Below are 26,198 nucleotides of genomic sequence, written 5' to 3'. Positions count from 1 at the left end.
GAAGGCGTCTCTTTGAGTAAGAAGATGAACTCTCCCCTGGGAGGCACTGTCCCCCCATAAAGCCCCTGTCACTCACTGTCCCTCCGATTGCTTTTCCAGTTGTGGTTTAATCTTCTCAGGACAACTCACTATGCCAATATTGAGCAGCTTCATTCTAGTGCAAGACCTGTATCCTTTTGCCTGCTTTAAATTTCAGTACATATTTTTATCATAATCGCCGTTTTTTACTCTACAAGTTTACACAATTACAAGGTGTGTGTTTTTGTGTCTGTGTACACGCACCAATTTGGGACCCACCAAGCTACTGAAGAAAGTATTTTGAAAAACAGAAAGCAAACAGTGGAGTGTCCCCTCTAACACAGGCCTCAAAGGGAGATTAGTGGAATGGAGAGACTTCCAGAATGCACCTAATGAGGGGCCTCTCCAAATGGTTTTTTTATAGTGCATAAAATATGAGCAAGTGCAGGGATCCAGAGAGCACTGCCATGCAGAGCTTACATTTAGCATTATGAGGTGGTCATTCATCTAGACTATATGAAACTATGGTGTAGAATTTCAGAAGTGAAAGATAAAGCCTGTCTTAAAATGTGAAATATGAATAGTTCACAACACCAAGGTCTCTGATGACAAATAGTGAAGAGCCTGCTATCTCAGGAAGATCCACCGAAAGTATTCAGGAAGTGAAACTGAATTAAATCATCTTAGAAGTAAGAATCACAGGTGATCTGACACTTCAACTCATTCTTTCGGATTTCTCAAAGTTGCTAGTGGATTGCTAACATCCTCTTCAGTCACAATGCTTGACTGTGGCATATGAAGCTGTGCATGCTGTGATTCTATTCCTTCAAATATGTGTAAGCATCTGTTAGGCAGAGACACCCTGCAGTCCTCACTTTGTTCCATCGTAGACGGCAAAGTGGAATGAGAAGATGAACCACAGGAAGATGGACATATTGCACTTGCTTAGAGCTTAACCAGGGTGTGGGTTGAACACAGGGACTTGACTATGACTAGTGTGCTCTTAGATTCGCCATCAGAGTAGATCGCTTTTAGAGAGAGTTTGGGATATGTTGCAGTGGTCACCAGAGGAGTTGAGATTCCTTTGTTGTATCTGAAAGTAATTTTGTGCAATCTTTCCTAAAGGGTGTCCCAAAGATGGAAATCCTGTTGAATATTAATAAGGGTTGTGCAAAAAGGATTCAGTGATCAAACCACCTTGGGATATGTCATATTTAACGAAATTAATTGGGCTTCACCACCACAGAACTTCTACGAGTTCTGGATACTTCAGTGTGCATGTGATTTCATCTCCCAAACTTGCTTGCAAAATTCTTGTTTTCATAGTACTTTGCAGCATCTTTTGGAACCAGTGTCTAAAAGATCATGCTTTGGGAAACACCTTTTTATTTTCTGACCCTGTTTTGGCTGACAGGTATAGATCCATTCATTAGACCCTCTACACCCCTGTTCTCGCCCCCTCCCCTCTTCCTCTCTGGTAGCAGTTTTGTCAAAGTCCACTGGCCTATTTTTATTTTGTTTTGTCTATTCATCTGCTCCGTTTCCTTATATGCTGCATCCAGGTGAAATCATCCAAGATCAGCTTTAACAGCTGAGTCAACAAATCTATAATTATCAGCATATTTGTTCTGAATAATTAATAAGCTGAAATCTCTGAAAGTTTGCTTTTGGAGATAGATTTAATGTGTTGCTTTGACTTTTGCTTAGCAAAACTGTCCCACATGATAGAGTGGCAATTTCAGCCCAGCCCAGATTTGAATAAAATATACATGGCTCCAAGTTATTAGAGTTTGAAGCAATATGCTTACCATTTTGGGGAGAGGAACAGAAGCAACCTCTAATTCTGACCTAAATTGCTTGAAACCTTTATTTGCCTAGTGAGGATGTGACTTTCTGTAGGTCTACTCTTTCCAGAATCATTTGTCACAGCTGTCACAACTTGGAGCACTTGGAAAGAATGAGAAAAAAAAATGCCGGACTAGCCAGTCACTAGAAGTTTTTATTATTGCCTTAAAGACCACTGAGATTTCCGAGTTTTTACATTGAATACTGAGATTTCTGAGTTTTTACATTGAATTCTGCTCCCAGAATTCCATGTGTGTCCAAGACTTTGTCTCTAGCATATGAATTAGAAAGCCCTGAAAGCTGGTGTTCAGTTCTTCTTTAACGGGCAGTGAAGAGGTATGATTGTTCCCATCCATGTAGGCTGAGCCTGCCCTTAGCGCTCACTTTCATTCCCAGTTGAAATGTTTTGTTTGACCTCCCTTGGACTGTTCTTTGTCATTTGGAATCGGGAAATCAATAGCGACAAATATTTATTCTGTGGTCAAAATGCTGCAGGATATCATAGTTCAGATGGTCTTCCCCTCTCCAAACATTTCTTTCTCTCTCTTAATTGCTGTTCTCCTGCCTATTTTTTGCTTTTCACTTCACTGTGCTTTCAGTGTGTAAAAGGGACAAAAGACGATGCTTATCCAAAGGAGGTAGAAAGGATAATATCATTGCTGAGTTTTTCATATGTGTATTTAAAAAAAAAGTTCTGTTTTATAGTAAGCTTTTTAAAGTATCAGTGTGAGGCACCCCTGAATCCCCAAGCCTGCCTGCTCTAAATAGATTGAACCTGCCATGTGCTGCATCAGGACAAAACATGTACATCTTTCATGGAAAGGAAATTTAACACAGTTAGAGTGCAATACAGAAAAGACAAAGAATATAGTTTCTAAGCCAAACACCCCAACTTACCCACCCCCTTGTGAGTAAAAGTTTATTCACAAGGGCGTGGCCCAGAGTAAGGCCCGAAAAGCCCGCCACAAATCTAAAGCACCTTCTGGCAGGGACCCATAGACAAGTCTGGGAGGAAAAAAGCAAAAGCAAAATCAATACAAACGCTGCCATAGTCACCTCCCCACATCCCTCACCCACATGCTTCAACCAGTGCTGGGCCAAGAAACAAGAGCCGCCTCTTCACACGTCTCTGCCGTGTGCCTCCCTCAGGTCTCCTTCTGGCTCCATCTGCTTCCCTCCTCCCCAGTGTCCTTTCAGATTCTTTTCTTCCTTGCTCAGCTCTACCCTCCTTTGGGTGGGGCAGGGAACCTGGAACCTCCCCTTTTCCTGGTGACCTCCTTGTTACATCATGTACATTTTGGTAGAATTCCAAATTAAAAAAATAATAATAATAAAGGTTGAAATGGATTCTATCTAAACATAGGAGGACCCGAAAGGCATCTTCACATCACTATGTAAGTACACAGATGCTATTCAAAAGCTAATAGATCCCTAACCCTCATGTGACGTGTCACTACCTAGATTAATGTTTACCAATGCATACTGCATCAATTATGACACCTTCCCCCCTTCTCTTTCCTAACCTAAATTGCAATCAAAACAATTCTTTTTTTTTTTTAAAGATTTTGTTTATTTATGCATATAAGAGCTAGGGCGCAGGCCAGAGGTATAGGGTTGGGGGGGGTTACTATTTTAAATGTCCAGGTCCTTTGAGGGCTCCATAGTACATAGCTATCTTACCAACAGTAAACTCAGATTCATTTGAGTGCAAAATTTTGAATGCAAAACTTGATTTTGTTATGATTTCAAATTTTGTAAACTCTTGGGATTAAATTTTGGAGGTAAAAGCTGACAAAGTCATAGTAATTCCTGATTCAACACCAACAAATGCACCCGGGGCACTGCGTTCTTGATGATGGGCACTGCGTTCTTGATGATGGCTCCTTCCCAATTTCAGATGCCATAACACAGACAGATCAGGTTGGTGGGGCTCAGTCAGCTTGGGGTTGTTAGTATTCAAGGTTGTACCTTGTTTCAGGAAAAAACTAATTTCTTCAAATCACACCTAGTGAAAACCAGTTACTGGACAACCCATGACACTATCAAAGCACACTCTTCTTCCAAGAAATAGTGTGAAATTTCATGCTAGCCAGGAAAGGCTGATGTGTTAGGGGTCACGAATTCCACCTTGAAGGTAGTAAAAACGCAGGAGAAAAAGTTTCCTGCGTCTAGGCATGGGGTCAACAACGCCAACACTCCCTGTCACGTGGGAAGGGAAGCTGGAGTCCCTTTCCCGCGCTGCAGAAGATAGGCGGAGCCTACGGACCGACGCCTCCCCTAGTCCCCGCCCCCTCGCGCGGGGCCCCGCCCACAGAGGCTCCAGAGACTCCGGCCTCCCGGGTAGCGGAGGCCGGGGGCGGGGCTCAACCTTGCCCCCGGGGTCCCTCGGGCTCCGCCAATCAGCGAGCGCCCTGTTGGCTGTCCGCAGCTCCCGCGCCCCTCCCCCTCCCGCCGGCCTCCGCGTCCCAGAATCCAAGATGGCGGGGTCCAGGCGGTGGGGTCCCTGCACCAGAGCTCGCCCGCTTTTCTGCGCCCTGCTGCTGTCGCTCAGTCGCTTCATCGGGGGCGACGGCACGGGAGGCGACCCCGCGGCCGCCGGCGCCGCCGGCACCCCTCCCGCGGCGCCGCATCGCCGTTTCGAGTATAAATACAGCTTCAAGGGGCCGCACCTGGTGCAGAGCGACGGGAACGTGCCCTTCTGGGCCCACGCCGGGAGTAAGCGGGGCCGAGGGCGGGGGGCCTGGGTCCCTCCCCGCCTCGCGCCTACCCCTGGCCACCCCCTCCCCTCTGTGCACCGCGTGCGCCGTGAGGGGCCTCTTCTCAGCAGCCCTTCTGCAGCCGGCTGGGGACCCAAGATTCCCACCGCATGCCAACAAGTCTGGCCCCCTGTTCTGTCTGTCCGCCCTCGCCTCATGTGCCCCTTTCTTGGATCTCTTTGCTTCTTTCCGTTTGATCTAGAGATGTTTTGTTACTTCCCGCACTTACCTTAAACCCGCTTGTAGGCATCATGTTTCACCCCAACTCCAGGTCTGCTGGGGAAACATCCCGCACCCCCTTCCTTCCCAGCCTGATAACTGCTCTGACAGCCCCTCCAGACTCTTGTCGGCTTTCCTAGGCCCTTCCCGGCTTTCTCTTCTCAGGTACTAACAGTGGTTAATGCTCAGTTTGGTTAATGCCCAGAGATGGCATATGGTGGTTATATACTCATTTAAGTCTTTATGTCAGAGGACATTCTTAACCTAATTCAGTTGCACCTTAGATATGCCTCTCTGGTGACTTGGTGGAGGTCTTTGATCTTTTCTCCTGTGTTAACACATTATGTGATTTATAATCACATTCCCTTTAGTTAGTAGAAGGAAAATAGTTTCTGGTGGTGGTTTCTGAATCTGAGATGAAGAATAGCATAGCTACAGCCTTTATGGGGGGACTCTGAGGGGTTGAAATAACCTGTGCTCTATATTTTTATTCATTCTGAGTGTTTGTCACTGTTAGTTGGTAGTAGAGCCTTGTTAGCCATTTACATATGTGAAACTAGGCACCTACTTTTTAGTGCTGATGTGTCACTGCTGACTAAGGAATCAGCCTTGCACTTGGCTTGCTGTAAGCTCTGTTCAGTGACCATGGGATACACCCTTAGAAACAAGTGTGGAATGCCTTTCTATAGGGTGACATTTTGAACTCCATCTGTATGTGTAATTAAGCAATCATTTATTTAAGATTTGTAGACAAAAGATTCTATGCCTGGAAAGTAATTACTGAATGGGAAGGACCATTTCACTGAAATTAATGTGTAATTAAAAGGTGTACATTTCAATTGGCCTTAATGAACAAGTCATTAAGTATTTGAAGTACAGTGCAATTACTTTGTTACTCAGCAGACATGTATTATGTGCCCTCTGAGAAGGGTATATTACTGGGCTTGTTTTTTTTTTTTTTTTAAATCAAGGTAATGTAGGCAAAGATGATGAAGCTGTACCAGACACAAGTTTGGGGACCTTCACTTTTTCTGTTCGTGGTGATGATAGATTTTAGTGGTGATAATGAATTTTTTTGACTTCTGTATCTCCTTGCCCGCTTGCTCTTCTCTGTCACTTGTATTGTATGAACCAATTAGGAATGTTTATTCAGTTACTCAAACTGGTTACCATAAATTTCTTTACAGAGCTTGTTGCCAGTTAAGCATCTGCTGGGGGGCAAGTCAGATAATGTACCTGGATGAATGAAAGTTGTATGGCTAAACTGGGGTTAAAGTAAAGAAGTGAGTGTTTTAGCTACCTACCGATGGCTCTGGGAATCGCAGCTGTGGCGCGCCTTCCTTTCCTTGTGATTGGGATTTTTACAGTTTTAAACTTCATTCATAGTTTTTTCCTTTTCATTTTGCCCCAAAATCCATTACTTAAAATAAATTTTAGAGTAGGGAGATTTAAAATTACAAATAGTACTTTAGGTTTACCCCAAAATGAAGAAAATACAGTGTTTCTTTTTCTTAACTCTAATGCCCTTTTAGTACTGTCAGTACACATCCTTGGGTCCATAAGGGCAAAAAATGATAACAGCCATGTGTAATCGTTTATAGCCCTCTTTATTGCCTGCCTTCTCTGATTTGAGCCTTGCTAATAAGACAGGCATCACTTGTCTTTGGATGACAATGTTCAGAAAGGCGACATAGTTAGTGTAGGACAGGACTGGAATCCAGGTCTTCTGAGTCTGTATCCTGACTCTTCTGGACGCCTGGCTCCAGCGTTTCGTGTTGAAAGTGATGGTGACAAATAAGGATCTTGCCAAAGTGTCTTTTTGTTCATGTATTTTTCTACCTGGGAAAAGATAGTATAGTCATTTCACAGCATGAATGTCAGAACAGGTTAATACCTGAGAAGGCATGCTAAAGCTGTTCAAATTTAGGCCAGATAAGTGCTTTAATAATTATCTAGTTCAATATTAGGAAGGCTAACATTCAGATATTTATATGCCTTTATGTAAGAACTTAGGAGGTTATCATGAACTTATGAGGTTATCAGAACTGGAGTAACTTGTCTAGGATCAAAGAGCCAGTAAATGGTGTATTTGGGACTTGAACCTATCTTGGAGGAAGAAATACAAACTACCATTTTGGGGGATCATTCTTTTCTGAGAATCTGCTCATACTGAAATTGACCAGAAATTCAGTTGACCTTCTCCTGGGAAGAATATATATACACAAGCTTTTGCGTGTAACTTTTGGCATGTATGGAAGTGATCACAACAAACAATCATTTTACGGGTGAACATATGGTGAACCCCACTAATAGAATTATTTGCACAAAACCACACAACTGAACTGAGACTAGAAATAAATCTCTTGATCCCTTGTGGTATGTTCTTTTGACACTCTGAGCTTTCTTAACACTTGTACACTGAGAAAAAACATTGCATTTTTAAAAAATAACATGCAACAACTTCATGAAAGAGGATATTTTGAGAATCCAATGGTTGGTTTGCTTTTTAATCATAATTTCCTCCTTTCTCCCCTTGAATTTTTAGTGTATGATTGTAGCTTTGTTTATTTCTTTGTTTTATTGCAGGAATGTTTTACTATTCAGAAGATAAGGGAACTTGATCAAAAGCCCTAAAAATTTCAGTGTTGAAACTGTTGCCATAATGTTTTTTCATAACAATTATTCTACGGCTTACAAAGTTAAAATTTTACATCTATAGGTATGTGTAACAGTTTGGCAGTGGTTCATTGAGTTTTACCTAATTATAACTTAAAGCTTTTCTTCCTTGATTTGTGTTATAGATGCTATTCCAAGTTCAGATCAAATACGAATAGCGCCATCTTTAAAAAGCCAAAGAGGATCAGTTTGGACAAAAACAAAAGCAGCCTTCGAGAACTGGGAAATTGAGGTCACTTTTCGAGTGACAGGAAGAGGTCGAATTGGGGCTGATGGCCTGGTATAATCATTTCTTTGACTTAAGAAAACAGCATAAATGCACATACATCTCTGGGCTCTAAATGTTTCCTTTTGTGTATTTACAGGCCGTTTGGTATACAGAAACTCAAGGCTTGGAAGGTCCTGTGTTTGGATCTGCTGATATGTGGAATGGTGTTGGAATATTTTTTGATTCTTTTGACAATGACGGAAAGGTATATTTGTTGTTAGCTGCTTTTGTATATCTGCTAACAAAGTTAATTTGTAAGGAATATAAGTGACTTAACACTTTTGTCAGCTTAATTGTAGAGAACCCATCAGCCTATAGATTCATTTTGTTGGTTGGTCTTTATATTGCTGGGGTTTTTATAGATTTAAAGCATGACTACATGCTTTACATATACTTGAGGTCATAATGAAACCCTAACTCAGAACTTTGCGATGACACCCCTGCCTCACCACCACCTTGTGTAAGCTTAGGAATTCTGACAGATAAACATGATTCTTTTCCATATATAGGCACTGAAACTAATCATATTTTGAAGAGTTTGTTTTCAAGAAAATACCAATGTGCTTTGTTTGCTACTGTTAGCTCACATATTAACATCTTCTCATATGTTAATAATTTGTTTGCTCTGACAATTTCTCTGAGTTAAAAACAAAATACTCGGCCCTCCCTGATGGCGCAGCGGGTTAAAGCACAGCACTAAGAACCTGAAACCACTTCCTCATGAGTTCGATTCCCGCCTGCCCCAGAGGTGACCACATGGCGTGGCAGACCTCTCCTGACCCGCCCGCTGCTCCCCTCAGCAGTGTACTTCATTGATCTGCCTGTTCTGCTCCCCACTCTGTCTCTGGTGAAGTCTTTCGCCACCCCTGAATCTCTGGCCTGTACCCCAGTTCTGTATGCACAAATAAATAAATCTTTAAAAAAAAAAAAATACTCTTTTACTGAGACCATTACCTTCACTTTGGCAGCCAAACAATTAATGATCTTTGTTGGAGCTCACTGTTTCTGAGTTTTCGTAGTTAGCAATTTAAAGGAGAACATGAATGCTCCCTGCATGTTGAGGCCACCTTAGTCCTGTGACTAAGCCACACTTGCACGTCCTCAGTGTGTTCTCAAGTAGATGTTCAGGTTGATGGTTCAGGTATAGATTACATTGGACTTTTCTGAAGTATTAAGTGACTATTTTTGAATGATTGTAATTTACTAAACTTCTTCGAAATAAGTAGACATCTCGTGTTGTTTTAAAATTTTGAGTCCTGGAAATTTAGGTATGTAAGAGACCTCACAGCACTTCCAAAATGAAATTTTTTAATTGAAGGACTTTAAAACAAATACATTTTCTTTATTTTTTAGAAAAATAATCCTGCTATAGTAATTATAGGCAACAATGGACAAATCCATTATGACCACCAAAAGTAAGTGTGTGTTTCTTAAATTATTACTGATTTCAGCTTCTCTTGGGAAACTTTCGAAAACACTTCAAATCTGAATCTGTAATGAAATAAGATTATTCTTTTGTTACTGTGTATTTTGTAGCTGAGTAGAAACGTCTTGTTTTAATTTGGGTCTGTTTGAGTGTTCTTTTTGTGGGCCACCTAAAGTTTCAGACTAAACATGCTATTTAGTCAAAATGACTCAGTTCTTTTAAAGGTTTGTAAAGTGGTCCTGGCTCAGTGATGCCGTTGTGTTTTTTCATCTTGTCAAAAAGAATCTTTGAAAAATAAGTTTTGGAGCCTTCACCAAACTGATAACTAAGCAATTTATGCTACCACATCTTTCTTTCTTTAAAGATTCTCGAAGCCCACAAGTATTTAGTAGCATGTCTGTGAATTAGATGTGTGTATTTTTTAGTTTTACATGTTTGTTATGAAAGGATTTTTAGCACATGAGTAAGCCAAGGAAATTTAAGGTCTGTGCCTCAGTTTACTGCCCCTGCTCACTGTCAGGGGTAGGTCGCCCCCTCCCTGCGGTGCAGCTATTTAAAATGGAGATGTCCTTGACATTTTGCTTCAGTTGATTGAGGGCAGGTCTAGGCATCTACAGGTGTTTAAAGCTCCCTGTTAGCTCTGATTCTGCCCTGAAGCCGAGGCTGCTGCCCTGGTCTCCATGGATAGAACTTTGCTGTTGCCTCCTGCACACCGTGGTGTCAGGGCTCATGTGTCCAGGGTCCTGCCAGGGGCCATAGGGAAAGCCTGTGCATCAGTGGTGTGTCCTCGGAATAAGAACCTTCAACTCTCCCTTCAAACAATAAGTTGATAGTATTTTCATTTTCTTAGATGTTAATCATTTTAAGTAGTGAGGCGCTTAAGTTTCCTGTTTGTTTTTCTTTCCCTTGGGCTGTAGTGATGGTGCTAATCAAGCCTTAGCCAGCTGCCAGAGGGACTTTCGAAATAAACCTTATCCTGTCCGGGCAAAGATTACATACTACCAGAAAACACTGACAGTAAGTAACATATTTTTGAGGCATTAGATGAGCAATAGTCTGTTGTGACTTTTCACTTTGATGAAAATGATATGCATTAAATTTGTACATTCTTCATCATTGTTATTATGAATGAGCAGAATTAGCTTTAGAGCTTAGTGTCAGTGATCTCGTGTTGTAAAACCTTGCCAGTAGGTCATTGAGTCAGTACATGTTTAGGTTCTACGTGATGTAAATATCCAAGTTTTCAAGATTCAGAAATATGAGTAAGACAGGTCCCATTTTCCAGAGATCTTGTAGTCACAACGGAGACACTTATATTGCATAGTCATGCTACATAAATGTCTCAGCACAGACATCGCTAAGGGGTCAGAGGTTAGAATTCTGTGATGCTGGCAGGTGAGCATGGGGAAGTCAGGGAGAGTCGTCGAGCTGCACCTTGAAGGGGAAGGGTTAATTTCCTAGATGAGGGCGCCTGTGCTGAGCAGAGAAAGCAGACATTGGGACACGGGAGAAGTTGAGAAATTGGGGAAAGGCAAGTGGGGTGGGACTGGAGGGTAGAGGAGATCCATGGGAAGCGAGGGTGAAAGTGGTGGTAACATCTTGTAGTTTATCCACTAAGGAACTGTTTAAAGAGTTTCAAGTAGAAAAGTGAAGTGATCAGATTTGCAGTAAGGAAGATGACTTGGGCATCAGGATTCTTACAGTGGTGTTTATGAAAAGAACAAAGGATACAGTGATTCACTCCTGTCTTTATCGGCTCCTACTCAGTACTTTACCTGCAGTTCTGCGTCTGTTCTTCCAACAGCTCTGTAGAGTAGGCGTCTTCGTTCTAGACGTCATGGAGAATTGAATAGCAGATTTTGTAACTTGGGCAGTGTCAGACCCAGTAAGTAAAAGAACTGTGATTGAAGCCCAACACTTAATTTCAAGCCTCTGCATGCAGTCTGAATCAGGTACAGGAAAGAGGTGGAAAGTTGAGGAAGAGATAGAGACTGTAGGATTTAGCACTAGTTTGCTTGGGCCTGGGGGTGAATACAGTTGTGGAGCCGGAGGTCCTGGATTTCTGGACAAGTGTAGCAACTAAGTTGTTCAGCTAATTAGAAAGAAGAGCATATTTGTTGTGTGTGTTTGAGGGAGGGAGGGGAAGACAGAGGGTTTATAATGAGTTTAGCTGTAGACACTTGGAACTTAGGTGGGTATATTCAGCTGGCAGTGACAGTATCCGAGGTCACAGTGCAGTGCTTTGCTTTTTAAAGATTACACAGTACTTGGACTTACACAATACTGAGAAGTGATGAGTAGCTTGTTTGATGGTTACATTTCCCCTAAATTACAAGCTAAGCTCATCCTCCTACACATAAAACTCTGGAAAAGGGAATTCTTTGGAAAACGTTCTGTTAGCTCAGTCTTAAATTCCAAATGTACACGTTTCAAAATAGAGGAGAGTCCAGTGTATTGTGGCTGCCTTGGGTTTGGGGGTCCCTGTGCTTGCTGCACAGCTGTACATGCTCATGGGGGTCTTTGGCCAGTCGCGCTCGCCTTCACCGGGTAGAGCGTAGACACAGGCGCTCCCGAGCACAGGCTGCGGCCCTCTCCCAGTTCCCTGAAACAGTGGTGCGATTGTGCAGACCTGACGCCTGTGTTCCTCATCGTCTCCAGTCCAGTGCCACTGTAGGTACTCAAGAAATGTTTATGAAGATAGTACTTAACATACATGTAGTAATGTAGTCCTTACACCCTTAGCTTGCCCCAGTTGTTTCAACATGGGAAGGATCTTGTTTCAGCCAGTTACTGTGTGAGACCGGAAAGAAATGCTGGCCAAAATGTCAAAACAAGACACTTCAAGTCTTGCAAGCCAGTGCTTAACGAAGTTGAAACTGGATGATGGATAAGAATGTTTCTGATGATCTCAAACAAGTGTTACTGTCTTTCATCAGCCTTGTCCCTATGAAATTGCAGTCCTAATGTTCCTCCACACCTAAAGTGTGATGACTATATTGTGTCCCTTCTTTAATTGTGTTTCCTTCTTAAGGAAAAAACACTGAACAGTTGAAAGTGCTTAATTTTGTAATTCGCATGTGATTAACTTCTCTGTTTTTTAGCTCAGAGACAGATGGTTGATGATTTTGATATGAAAGATTTTAGAGGTGTGCCAATGGTGAATGATAAAACTGAAATAGGAACATCACTGACGAGAAGAAACAGTTGAATGTTTCTTCTCATCAACTGTTGAACGCAGGTGATTTTAGAAAATTCGTAGCAGTTCACATGTTTTCATTATATAGAAATTATTTTTTCAGATTGAAAAGTGTTCATTGTTAAACTGTTACAGTAGGTCATTTTACCTGTGGGAGTTCAGGATCTCTGACAAAACTTTGTGGGAGGTAGTGATAAAAGTGCCCTTCCCTGGTGCAGAGTAGAGACTTAACGCGCGAGCTTTTCACTCTCTGCTTTTTTACCAGTGTGACTTCTCTCTCTTTTGTTATCCATTGACAATCCAGTGACCATACTAGTTAAATGCAGAGAAGCTAACCACTTGTTAAGACACACCATTGTCAGTTTGAAAGAGGTCACTGTTCGTTAAACCAGACAGACAGGAATGATCATGCTAGATATCGTGGTTGATCCTTTTAATAAGGGACTCTAGTTCTCAACTAATGAAAATTATAAATTCAGCCTATTAGTTTTAACTCTCACTGGTCTCAGAAAAAAAGTCTGATTCCTTTTTTGGATGAACCATTAGCAAAGATAATCATGCTTCCCTAATGTGACCCATATTCTGTTTTCAGAGCGATTTTCATGTAACACGATCAGAGCTTTCTCTTTGAGCCTTTGATATGCAGTAGGACAGAGGCCGTCTTAACTGAAGGTTGTTTAATGATACCAAATAAGTGAGGTGATTTATGGAGCAAGGGATTACCTTGATAATACTGAGAGAAAGCTGCTAGCTTTTTGACAGTTCTTGTTATACCAAATATTAAGATTAGATCGTGTTAATCATAAACTGGGTATTTGAAATTCATCTTGCAGTGTCCCTTGTGAGAGCTATAACTACAGTCTGTCTTTCTAGGTCATGATCAACAATGGCTTCACACCAGATAAAAATGATTATGAATTTTGTGCCAGAGTGGAAAATATGGTTGTCCCGGCCCAAGGGCATTTTGGGATATCTGCTGCCACAGGGGGTCTTGCAGGTAAATCTTGATCTCTTTTAACAGTAAAAGTCTGTGAGTTGAGTTTTATTGGGAATATTGTGTTTTGGAGACGTGTAGACTTGTTTACTTGCACCTTTAAATCTAGTTGTAAGCCCCGTATCTGTGGTGCCCGTCTTTTGCTCTTGGACTGCTAATTGTCTCCTCACATTCTGTAGTCCACAGCCCCTGCTGGAGAGGGCACCGTACAGTTATATCAGTTGGAGCTTCGCTGTGGCTGCTCTTCTAGAGTGAAGAAGTCGTATTTAAAGTTGAAGCTATAAATGGTTAATTGCCAAGTGCCGTGTGTGCCTCAGCGTTGTCACATGATATTTAATGAATTTGGTAGCCTGAGAAAATATTACTGGGGACTAACTAACTGTATTTACCGTTTTTTTCCCTGCATGTAGTGATAACTTAGCATTTAATATTCGTACTACCTTGTGCTTGTCTGGTGTAGTCTGTGAAACGAATTACCTTCTATTGTCTGTACATCAACACAGGAAGGGAGAGAGTATAGCTCCTGCTTGCCCTGTGTTTATGAGGTTGCCAAACCTCGGGCTAAAGAATTTTCTAAAGGTCACAGAGCCTGTCGTGGGCAGACCCAGGCCGGGTTTGGTTTGGGTGTGGACTCCCTTGCCCACTGCTTCATTATGCTGCATGGCTTCCTCAGTCACCCGCCTACCCTGCAGATTCCCGTGTTCTCTAACCTGGCTGTACTTGTAGACCTGCAAAATAATGACAGCAAGCATAGAGATTGCCACACGGTTTGAATTAAGTTCTCTGGCTTTGTGGGTGTGACTAGCTAGGGTTGGCGTTTTATTTTATTTTATTTGTTAAAGACTTACTTGTTTACAAGAACTGCGGTAGAGGCCAGAGGTGTGGAGGTGAGAGGATTCACCAGAGACAGTGGGGAGCAGAGCAGGTGCATCTGCTGAGGGGAGCAGCAGGCCAGACAGGAGAGGTCTGTGTGCCTTGTGGGGCAGCTCCCTGGTGGCAGAGGAACTCAGGCTGCGGTGGCCGCAGTAGCTTGACAGTGCTGTGTCTTTTGTCCCTGTGCCACCAGGGAGGCCCCGACTTGGCATTTTAGTTCAGTGTTAAGTAGGTTGCATTACAAGGCCCTGTTTTCACTTTAAACAGTTTGAAATTAATTTGCTTTTTTAATGCTATTTTAGATAAAATGAAACTTAATATGAGGAAATGAAATTGGAATGATGAACAGCTGGAGCAGTCATAATATCTGCATGAGGATGCTTTGAGAATAAAGGGATGGATGCTCTTAGTGTCAGGACAACATGTGTAAGTCAGGACAAGACCGTGTCATCTTTGTAACAAGAGAGGCAGAAAGCAACAGGTGCTGTAAGAACATTTCAGAGACAGACAGGTTCCAGAAATACATGAAGGACAGAATTCCATCTCTTCCAACTGGGACATAGTCCACGAGGGAGACTTGTGGGAAATATGGCCTGATCTTGGTGCCACACCCAGGAGTGCGGGCTTGTTGGACCACTGAGTTACATGTTCACTGCTTTGCCAGACATTATGTAGCACCTGTTATATGTTAAGCCCTGCTAAGTGTTCTAGGTTAGTATTTGAGGAAGTGAAAGCTACTTTTTAATGTAAATCTAAGGATGAATGTCGCCAAGCTCATGAAGCACTTGTCTTCACCAAATTAGAGCTACTTTTTGATATTTTCTTCACTGATTACTATGTGTTTACCTCTAATTTGCAGATGATCATGATGTCCTTTCTTTTCTGACTTTCCAATTGACGGAGCCTGGAAAAGAACCAGTAAGTATATACCATATTTTCCAAAAAAGTTATTTGCAGTTTAGTGGTTTTGCACTGCAGCTGAAATTTTGAGAAGACAGAAGTTCACACCTGTTTCTACAGGTTCCTGTGTGTGGCCCTGTGCAGGCTGCTCCACTGAGGTGCTCGTACAGCGACCCTGGTCCTGCCGGCCCTGGGCATCACACACATTAAATGACAGTGCACTTGTAGCAACAGCAAATGGCACAGCTGTTATTTTGTGGTATTATAATTATTAGTAATAAGACTAAATTTGAGTGAGAAATAACATTTTAAAATCAACTTTTCAAGGCCTCCCTGGTGGCCCAAGGGTTAAGTTTCAGTGCCATAATGACAGTCTGAGTTCCATCCTGGCCAGAGAGCTGACCCACATGGCGCAGCAGACCTCTCCTGTCTCCCCGCAGTTCAGCGGTGTGTTTCAGTCCATCCACCTGCTGCTCCTGCGCTGTCTCTGGTGAATCCTCTCACCCCTCCCACTTTTGGCCTGAGCCCCAGTTCTCATGCATAAATAAATAAAATTAAATCTTTTTTTTTTTTTTTAATTAACTTTCCGGGTTCTCCCTGGTGGCGCAGCAGGTTAAGGCACAGCACTAAGAAGCTAAAGCCACTTCGGCATGAGTTTGGTCCCCAGCCCGGAGGTGACCCACATGGCACAGGAGACCACTCCTGACCCGCCCTCTACTCCCCTCAGCAGTGTACTTCGTCAGTTGGCCTGTTTTGCTCCCCGCTCTGTCTCTGATGAATCCTCTCACTGCCCCTGCACCTCTGGTCTGTGCCCCAGTTTGTATGCATAAATAAATAATTTTTTTTTAGCTAGCTTTCCAACTAGTGGTGATGTTATTAAGAAAAAAAAAATATATATTAAGGATTTTCTTTTTCTTTAAGCCTACAGCGGACAAAGAAATTTCAGAAAAAGAAAAAGAAAAGTATCAGGAAGAATTTGAGCACTTTCAACAAGAACTGGATAAAAAAAAAGAGGAATTCCAGAAGGACCACCCTGACCTGCAGGGACACCCAGGTGTGTCTGTGAGGCTGTCTCAGGTGCAGTGGGGGCCACAGCACCCGCATCCCGCTGCCACCCCCACTCTCCCCTCATACTCGGTGTCATTGCTGGGAACAGCCTATGAGCGAAGCTTCAGTCTTTAAAGGACCTGGAGGTTGACGTTTTTTACCAGCAAGCATGTGGCTTAGTGGGGGTGCGGGGCACCTGGCCCGGCAGGGCGGCCGAGAACTGCTGGGGTGAGCTCGAGGACAGGGGCTTTGTTTACGGCCAGACGCCTAGCCCCGACGCCGGCAGTGCTGACTGGGGGTTGAGGCTTAGTGGACTCATCCAAGGTTTATTTCTGCCTTTCTGGTCGCACACAGTTACCTTATTAATCACACTTGAAACTACCAAAACTATTACGAGAGTAACGTTTGTAATTATCTGACTCTCCTCCCCTCACCATTCAGCAGAATTCTGAACTTTCAATATCTTAAAATATTAGTTTAAGCTAATGTAATTAAGAACTGAAATGTACTTAAGTAGCACATGTCAAAAATAAAATATGTTAAGACCAAATAGAGCAACTTCATATTATTTGCTAGCTTTTCTTATTGGGTTATTCTCCAGCAGTTCAGATGATCAAGGCTTGATTTAATAAAGTGTCAGGCTAACTTTTGAACTCTCTGTAGTATATAATTATTTTCATGCTCAGCAAGTATGATTCAGACTTAAGATAAAAGTGAAAAATAAATTTCTTTCTGTCTTTGAATTTGTTGAAGCATTACATATGGGTATACCCTGAAGGATTGTAATGAGCAAATGAAATGGTCTGTTTTCAGTGTGTTCAGGTATAAAAGGAAAATCAGCTGTTCTTGATTCCTTTATTCTTGATTCCTTTATTCTTTACATGAGTAAAATGTACACATTTTAAGTGCATACTTTGAAGAATTTTGACAAATGTGTCTATTAGCATATATGTGTTCTATTAGCATATATTATTAGTTCTGCCTGTTCACATAAATAGAGTTACAGTGTATTTGGAAGAATGAATGACTTGATTTTTAAAATCTCAGACTTCCTATAATAAATGTTTGGCCCCCAGAGTGACATCAGGAGGAGGGGAGGAGATCCAGTCATGTGATCATGGCTGAGTACATTGTCGCATGCTTATTACTCTTGGGAGAGCGCACCACTGTCTAGGTGATGTTCTCATTTTCATATGTGTTGACACTGTGGTCCCTTAATGCATTTTGAAGACTCCCTGTGTGCAGGTGGTTCTAGTAGTTTTAATTTGCAATTTCCATTTAGCGGATGAAATATTTGAGAGTGTGGGAGATCGTGAGCTGAGACAAATCTTTGAAGGACAGAATCGTATTCATCTTGAAATCAAGCAGTTGAACCGACAGTTAGACATGATTCTTGATGAACAGAGAAAATATGTCACGTCTTTGTCGGAGGAGATCTCTCGGCGAGGCATGGGAGTCCCAGGGCAGCAGGGGCAGGTGAGTGAATAGGCGTGGTCAGCCTGGTGTAGAGGAGGAGGACAGACGCCTGTGTCCCTGTGGGCTGACTTTTTTTTCCCCCTCCCCGGCAGATCTCACAGCAAGAACTGAATACAGTTGTGAATACTCAGCATGAAATTCTGAGACAAGTAAATGAAATGAAGTAAGTCTATAAAAGTGATATGTGAGTGACATGATGTCGTTATCCTAACGTCACCGCTTCTCTAGGGATGCAAGGGTCCTCCATGAGGATAGGAAACAGTCCAGGCTCATTTTATAAGTAGGGTAATGTAAAGTATAGGGACTTTTGCTATTTAGAAACTACTAACATTAAATTTTAAAATTGAAGGTAGCTAGAAAAAGAGTCCTTCGGCATCTTTTAAAAATAAGAGATTTGGGGCCCTGCCTGGTGGCTCAGTGGGTTGGAGCGCAGCGCTCTGAAGCTGGCCACAGCAGTTTTGGTGCGAGTTAGATTCCCTGTTCTGGAGGTGATCCACAGCGGCAGACCTCTCCTGACCCGCCTCTTGCTCCCCTCAGCAGTGTAGTTCATTGATCTGCCTGTTCTGCTCTGCTCCCCATTCTGTCTCTGGTGAATTCTCTCACCACGCCCTGTATCCCAGTTCTGCGTGCAAAAATAAATTTAAAATCTTTTAAAAAAATAAATAAGATTTGTAGCAGCCAGGTGTGTTCATATAGTTCTAGAATATAAAAAGAATACGGAGTAATATGTAATAATTCTGTGTAAAATAGTTGGGGAATAAACTATCATAAGTTACTTGATGTGGCCCAAGACATCTCCAGGTACACAACAACCCAGCGAGTCCCTCTCATCGACAGGCGGGTATTCCAGCCGCTGCTCAGGCGGGTCCTGAAGACTTGCAGGGTTCGGGGTGCATTCATGCTTTATCACACGCCTGAGATCCACCACTTAGAAAGACTTAAGGTCATTAAGAGTATCATCCGTTATGTTATTCAGTATCCACTTGTAATACTGGTTTTAACACATTTTTAGTGTTAACTCTTGATGGTTCTTTTTAGATGACTTTTAATAGAAGATAAAGCTTAATATTAAGTTGTAGTTTGATACATTACTTTTCAATCTTGAAAACAATTCAGTTTTTGAAATTCAGAATTCCATTACTTTTTTCTGATCTGATATATTAGGCTTAGAAATGTATCTCAGCCATCTGAAACATTGGCAATTCCATCGTCTAAAGAGATTGTTCTTTCAGGAACTCCATGAGTGAAACTGTCCGGCTGGTCAGCGGTATCCAGCCCCCGGGCCCAGCGGGGGGCATCTATGAGACCACGCAGCACTTCAATGACATCAAGGAGCACCTGCACGTGGTGAAGCGGGACATAGACCACTTGGTGCAGCGCGGCGCGGTGAGCCTCGGCCTCCTGAGGCCTCTCCAGGGAGGGCGCGGTCCCGCAGAGAATGCCTCCCTTTTACTGCCCTACCCTGCAGTTAGTGCCGATTCTCATCGCTAACTTCACGGTAGGCTTCGTTCCGTAGGATCGGGGTGTCCGACGTGCTACCACAGCGCCCCCGTAGCCTGTTAAGAGAACGGAGGCAGTAGATGCCCTTCCGGTTAGGGGAGCTGTCACCACCTCAGACTCTTGTTCCTAGATTCCTTCCTGTATTTTTTCTTTAAAACACATAACTCTTGTCATTGATGGTGATATTTAAAACAACTTCGAAAGAGTGTCTCTTGACAAACTGGTTTTTAGAGAAACAGGTACTGAGTACTTCTGTTTTTCGCTGGACTACTGATGAAATGTAGAATTTTAGGGACTTTGTCTTTTGTTTTTACCTTTATTAAGGATTTTTTAGTGTAATCCCTCGTTTACATTTTTGGAGATGACTGAGAAGTATTAAAAAGAGGTAATACATTTCCAAAGCTGAACATGTAGAAGAGATAATGCTAGAAGACAGGCCTCTGATACTTTGAAGTTTTTCAAGTTTTAAGTTTTTCATTATTCATTGGCTTTAAAGGTCCTTATAAAGTTCACAAATGCTGGTGGTATTTACTTCTGCCCTTGGCAGTCTAATCTGGAAGTTAGTTGGATACGGAATGACCTTTTAAAAAATGTATGGAGAAAGAATAGAATGTACACGGGGAAAGTTCTTACTGTATGCCACTTGCCATATATGAAAAGGTGCCCAGGTTACCTGCAGAAGGGAACTGTAACATGAAACTAGTGTGACACCATTTTTTACCTGTCTAGCAAAAGGCCGAGGTCTAACGATGCACTCTGGCCAGGAGCAGAGGAAATCAGAAACCTGTTATGTGTCTATAGAGCGTGCACGATGGAATAACTGTGGGGAAGGAGAAGTTAGCAGCAGCTGGTAAAAGTAGGCATTCGTCTGCTCCTTCGCCAGCTTTGCCACTGGTAAGCCAGAGATCCTGAGAGAGCCAGGTCCGGCCTTCCTGTCCTGTCCTCTCCCCACCGGATCCTGCATTCCGTGAGGCTGTCCCGTGCGTGCTGTCTAGGTGCAGCCGCCCTTCCCAGTCAGAAGTGCCTTCAGACATGGCTGAACGTCCATGGCAAGCTAAATCGCCCTGGTTGAGAGCCACGAGCCCAGCGTTCGAGCGTCGGTCGCCACTGCTGTTGCGCCGCCCTGCTGCCGCCGCTGTGTCCGGTCCGGCCGGCGGAAGCAGGCTGCTCCCGGCGTTTTGTGGGAGCCCTGAGAGTCGGGTGGCTGTTGCCTTCGGGTGGTTTATTGTGCGCCTTGTGGGGGGCCAGCCCTGTAATTGCAGGTCGGGTTCAGCCAAAAATTTAACACACTTTCAGCTCCAGAGCTCTCTGCTCAGCCGCCCGTTCTGGAGTTCCTCACCCCGGTGCTAGCCACGTTGTTTCCCGAGCTTGAACCCCTCGTCTCCACCGAGCAAGACTCGCTTCCCGCTGGGTCCCCTCACAGTAACGCAGCCCAGGCGGGCGGCAGGAGCTGTCACTGGGCCGGGCTCCCCGGGCCTGACTCCTCGCTGCAGCGGCCCTTACTACAGAAAATGGTTTCGCAGACTTTTTTCTTGCTTCCCGGTGGCCTGGAGTGGGAGGGCCTTTCCCACAGCGCTGAGCCCCCAGTCGGTGGAAGCAGAGGTTGTGCCTCTTTTCCTGTGGAGTATTTGTATTGTCATTCAGTGAGCTTTTTCTCATTTTAATTTCTTCTCTGATTCAAAGTTGGTTTACAGTTTTGTTTCTTTGGCCTGTTTTTTTTTTTTTTTTCCAAATCTGTGGCCTAATAATTTCTTGCTATCTTGTTAGCTGACTGTGCCTTCCTCCACTTGTCAAGTTGGGGTGAGTTTGTCTTCAGCTCTGCTAGGCCCTCGCTCCACACCACCCAGTCCGCCTCACAGAGCAGAAGTCCCCATCCCTTGGGTTTTCTATGGAGTGTGTCTCTTTCAAAACCATTTTTAAAATTGTCCTTTAGGGGAAAATGTTACTAAGTCACTTTCCCAAGCTTCTGTGGCGGAGGGGAAGCGTGAGGTCTTCACTGGCTGGTCTTGTCCCCTTGTGTTTGGCTGTTGTCCTTCTTAGTTAACTCTTACCTCCAGGTGTGTGTCTTGAGCGCATAGCTTTTTCAAGTGTGGCTTAATAGTTTCTTTACTGATCATTAGTTCTTACTCAAAGCACATTATCTATTCCCTTAGTTCTGCTTCCTCCACCTTAAGCTTCTCTCATAATGGCCGGGCTGATGCCTTGGGGTGTGTGTGTACTGAAGAACTTCACCCCGGGGACAGAGGTGTATTGAGAATGACTCATCTTCTAGCCATTCTGCCTCAATACCTTGATGACATCTTTATCCCTGGTATTAAATTACCTCCTTAAATTAGGAGAAATACATAAGGAACTGGGAAGAAAAACATTTTTAAATTCTAACTAGTGATCTTGAAAACTAGGAGGATGAGGGTGAGAGCAGCCTTAGTGTTCGCCAGGCTGTTCGTTGGGCAGCCGCATCACTGTCTGGACAGGAGCAGAGGGCGCGAGTAATCATTCCAGTGAAGCAAGTGTAACTGGGAGCAGCTGGAGAATTCTGTGATCCAATCTCCATGACCTTCAAGGATATTAAAATCATCACTGATGAGGATGAGATGGTGATAATGAGTTAGTGACTGGACAGCAGCGAAGGGGAAGTCTTTGGTGTCAGCAGCGTGGTGATCAGAATTAAGCATGAGTTGAATTTATGAGAAGAATCACCTATGTAGTGAGCCATGGATTTTATAAAGAATTCACATTTCCGTCTTTTGTGTCGTCATGATGTGACTAAGTGTAAGTTCTTTGTGTTATAGCCGTCGAATGAAAAGCCGAAATGCCCAGAACTTCCACCATTTCCATCTTGTTTATCTACGATGCACTTCCTGATATTTGTCGTGGTGCAAACGCTGTTGTTCATTGGCTATCTTATGTACAGGTAAGTCTCTCAACAAAATTTAGCCCACGTCTATCTTGTTTAAAGGAAGTGCTGTCGTCTGTGTCTGCAGCAGAACTTAAGTCGGGTTCACAGTGAGCAAATGTTCCATAGTGCTTACACAGCCGCAGATGTGGGGGAGTCTGTCTTGTCTGAATGTATTTTGTACTATAGGTGACATTGGATTTTTTAATCTAAAACAAATCTGTTTTTGCCAAAATACATAAAACCTCCGTTTTTTTCTTTCTCTTTTCCTAAGGACCCAGCAAGAAGCAGCTGCCAAAAAGTTCTTTTGACCTCTGTTTACATGTGTGCATCATGTATGTATATATAAAATGTCTTTTTTTGAGGGAATTTAAGTATTTAAATTACTTCATAGTCTAAATTATTAAATTTTGTATAAAATTACTGTTTAAATACTGATTTACAGTCAGAATAAACCTTAAAACAAAGACAACCACATGTAAATTTGTGCATAGTACGTGAATCTATTTAAATTACAGTGAATTTCTGGCCAGTAGAATACAGTCACTGAGCAGAAAATTGATAGACAAGAGCTTAAATAATTCAAAGTGGGGCTTGCCTTTCAGATAGAGAAGTCACCCCTAAATCTCAAATGTTGGTCTTTTTTTAATATAAACATACCCGGCCTCCTCCCCAAAAATTAGGTCTAGCTACAGGCTCCCCATCATGTTTATGTTGTAGCCGACGGTAATTTAGAGGTCAGAATTTCCCATGAACACCATTCCTGCAATTGTTTAGTGCAATTCCCTTTTGAAATCAAAGAAAATTTTGTCCGAGAGCTTTAGGAGCTGGATAAAAGGCTTCAGAAAGTTTATTAAAGTATTTTTTCCTTCTGGTTATCAATGATATGATTCACTTTTAAAGGAAATTTTGGGAGGAAAGCTGCTCTTCAAAAAACAATTTAGGTGAAAACATTCCTCTGATAATGGTTTTCATGAGTATTTGCTTGTTAATCTATTCATTTGTACAGCTGCTCATATTCTCGAATGTTTTCATTCCAATGGCATCAGTTCAACATTATGGAAATAATTTTTACATTTGCATTCATAACTGAAGGAATTCATTTCTCCTGTTTGGGACAGCATGTCAGCTCAGCCCAGACGCACGCTCTGACCATATCTTAAGTTCACCAGCCTGGCTGCAGGCCTCCATCCTCCCTGGCTCTGTGCTTCTGCATACTCTTGCAACAAATCAAAGAAACTGGTAGAAGCAGTGTTAGGGTTCTTTAAGACAAAAATCGATAAATGGAATGAGTATTTCTGATTTCCTTCTTGTAATTCTTTTAAAGATTTTGTGAAGCGCTTCTTTGTAAGCCTAACTCGAAATGTCAGGCTGGATGGGGTCTTTGTAGTTCCAGGCGTTATAGCGACAGTCTGCAAATGACAGTTTGAAGTGCCATTTTTTTTGTTTTGTTTTGTTTTCGAAGCTGATGTTGAATTATTTTTGCTGGCTTCAAGATACTTTCACCTAAAGTGCTTATTTTTCATTTGTCATGGAATCCAAAAGAATCATATTTATAAAATAGTTCTATTTCTTTCTTTCACGCCTTCATAAAATTCTCTCAAATGTCATTCACAGGCTGGGTTTCCCGCCTAGAAACTGTGCCGAGACTGAAGAGCTGTGCTCTCAGAGCCCGGCTAGCGTGTGTGAAGAGCGTAGCGCCGCTGTGCTGGCGCACCAGAGCGCTGAGGGGGACGGTCCCAAGGACCCTCGCTCTGCTCCAGTCATGTCAGCATAGCAAATGCTTCTCCAGTACTTTGTACCTTTATAGTATTAACATTTTAAAATTCATATTTCAGAGACACCATCATCAGAATTTTCTCTTATCCATGAAAAAAATAATAATAGCTCCAGAAGAATAGTTAAGTCGTAGACTATGAAACTTGAGAAATCCTCTGGAGATAAAAGACTGCAACATATCCAGCGTCGCAGAAACCCCTGGTGACATGTGCCCAGACCGGCCGGAGCAATGCCCGGCCTGGGCGGTGTCTTTCCAGGTTGGCCTCGAGTGGAGCCATGGTCATGCCGCCACTCGGGGCCACCACTGTTAGGGAAGAGCATGAGCAGGATTTTTTTTCTTTTTTTTTTTGATTTTTTACTTAGTAACTTAATTTGCTTGAAGATCACTCAGTAAAGCAGTTCACACAGGGTGTTTATCATATTCTTTGAAATTTTGTTCATTTTCCTCAATCATTGACTTAGGTAGTTCATTTCTGAAGGTAAATGTTTCTGTGGAAAACCAGTCACTGCCAGGATTCTTTCATTTCTGTACTATTTTGTATAATTGGATTTGTTAACTTCTCACACCAGCAAGTATTTTACAGGTGCCTTGGATTAAAACAAAATTGATTTTAAAATTTTAGTGTATGTCATTGTGCTTAAGATACCACTTTTAAAATGCAATTACATCATGGATAGTGCCCATAGTTAATGTACCAATTTGTCTCTAATTGTTTGAATGTTTTATTCACCTTAAAACTTTAGGACGCCACGAACAGTAAATACTGTGTTGTTCTGTGTTAAGGGGATGTCGGTGGCCTGTCTGGGTCTGGAGGTGCTGGTTGGGAGAGCAGATTCCGGGGCTCCAGTTCAAACCACTTCAAAAGAAAGTCAGGGGGTGCGGGGCTTCAGAATATGCCCCTTCAGCAGGCCCCTCAGATGGTGCTGAGCCCACCACAGTTTGTGAACCACTAAGATGAGAAGTGAAAAAAATAAAGTGTTTTGCTGGTTCAAAGCTGAGCTGAACACATAATAGAGCATTTTCCTTGTGAATGATGTCAGCAAACGTGCACTGATTCTTTTATATTACACTTTACTAAATGTTCTTTTTACTAAAACACCTGGTTTATTAGCGATGACAAACTAAATCCAGATTGTTGCCGTACTTCTTGGTACTTTGATAGATGGTTTTTAAGCCACGAAATCATCTCCAGATCATGATCAAGACATGGAACTCCTACCTTCAAGTCAGCCCACTGAAGCATTTTTGCTTTCCTGATTGTGACATTTTTATCTCGACACTTGTACTTTTGATAACTTGGGAAAATAGAAATTACTTGAAAAAAGAATTGCCTGGCCCGCTGCATTGCTGAGGTACAGTCTTTGTAAAGGACCGCAGAGCAGTGGACCATAGTGAGATGTGATTATCGTTTCTGTCCACCTGCTTATCACAAAGAGACGTGAACAAATGATTATATTGGGGTTTTTTTATTTATAAGATCTAACAAAATCACCATTCGCAACTTTTTAGATCTGTTTGTTGCCTGTTTAATATATTTCTTTTAAAGTCTAAATGGTTTTCTATCTACTGTTAATTTTAATTAGGTAACATTTTGTCAAGTATTTTTTCTGATTGTTATTTGATGCTAGCTGTAATTAATTGACGTTGACCTTCAAATAAAGAAATATTTTAGTAAATCTACTTTTTTCTTCATTGATCTTGGGAATAAGTAGCTATAGTTTTCCAGGTAGGCCCTGATCTGTGACAGCATCTGTGTGTGCCCCGCGCTGAGCTCTGCCCCGCGCTGAGCCCTGCCCTCTGGCACCCGGCAGAGCCACCATCCGCTCAGGAAGAGAAGTTGGGCTGGAGATGGCGGGGAACCGTGCGGACGGGTTAGCACAGTGGAGTCGACGTCTTATTAGTCATTTGATGGCAGTTTGAAAATCTAACCTCTGCAAACCCATTCCAATTCACAGAGCCCATGTGGCATGACAGGGAAAGGCAGGGCTTTGTGGTCAGACAAATCTGGGGGCGAGCGTGACCCTGCTCACTTTCCCAGTATTGCTCCGCTCACGGCTGAGCAACCTTAAGAAGGACTCGGCAGTTTTTACAAAGTGGTTTCAGGATTTCAGGACAAGGCAGTCTAAGGACGTGGACCGCACATCTTTAAACGAACTGCATAGGTCTGACGGCAGTAGGAAGAGACGTGAGGCCCAGTCAGTGAGCCTGCGGGTGGGGGTGAGACTGCACTGGAGAGGCCGGACGCCAGCTGGCCAGCTGCAGGCCATGCTGTCCTCTTGGGGCCCAGGGACGCGGCCTTACGGGCGTGGTAGTGATGGGGGTTACTCA

The 26,198-nt window shown here is 42.8% G+C and overlaps 1 protein-coding gene across 1 annotated transcript; it reads left to right on the top strand.

The window, feature by feature from the left end:
• Positions 1–4,340: 4,340 nt before the first annotated feature.
• LMAN1 (lectin, mannose-binding, 1) lies at positions 4,341–25,513 on the top strand. The gene is made up of 13 exons (XM_004683940.2): positions 4,341–4,578; positions 7,640–7,794; positions 7,880–7,987; positions 9,136–9,197; positions 10,126–10,225; positions 13,278–13,401; positions 15,131–15,189; positions 16,093–16,225; positions 17,501–17,694; positions 17,787–17,857; positions 18,927–19,080; positions 21,987–22,108; positions 22,365–25,513. Exons 1-13 carry the CDS (start codon positions 4,341–4,343, stop codon positions 22,399–22,401), a joined length of 1,557 nt encoding a protein of 518 aa, XP_004683997.1. The 3' UTR covers positions 22,402–25,513.
• Positions 25,514–26,198: the final 685 nt, after the last annotated feature.

Source organism: Condylura cristata, unplaced genomic scaffold (assembly GCF_000260355.1).
Source record: "Condylura cristata isolate star-nosed mole 26May11 unplaced genomic scaffold, ConCri1.0 scaffold00016, whole genome shotgun sequence".
Taxonomy (NCBI): Eukaryota; Metazoa; Chordata; class Mammalia; order Eulipotyphla; family Talpidae; genus Condylura; species Condylura cristata.
Note: the sequence above shows the minus strand (reverse complement) of the source record. Positions and strands in the feature narration are given on the sequence as shown.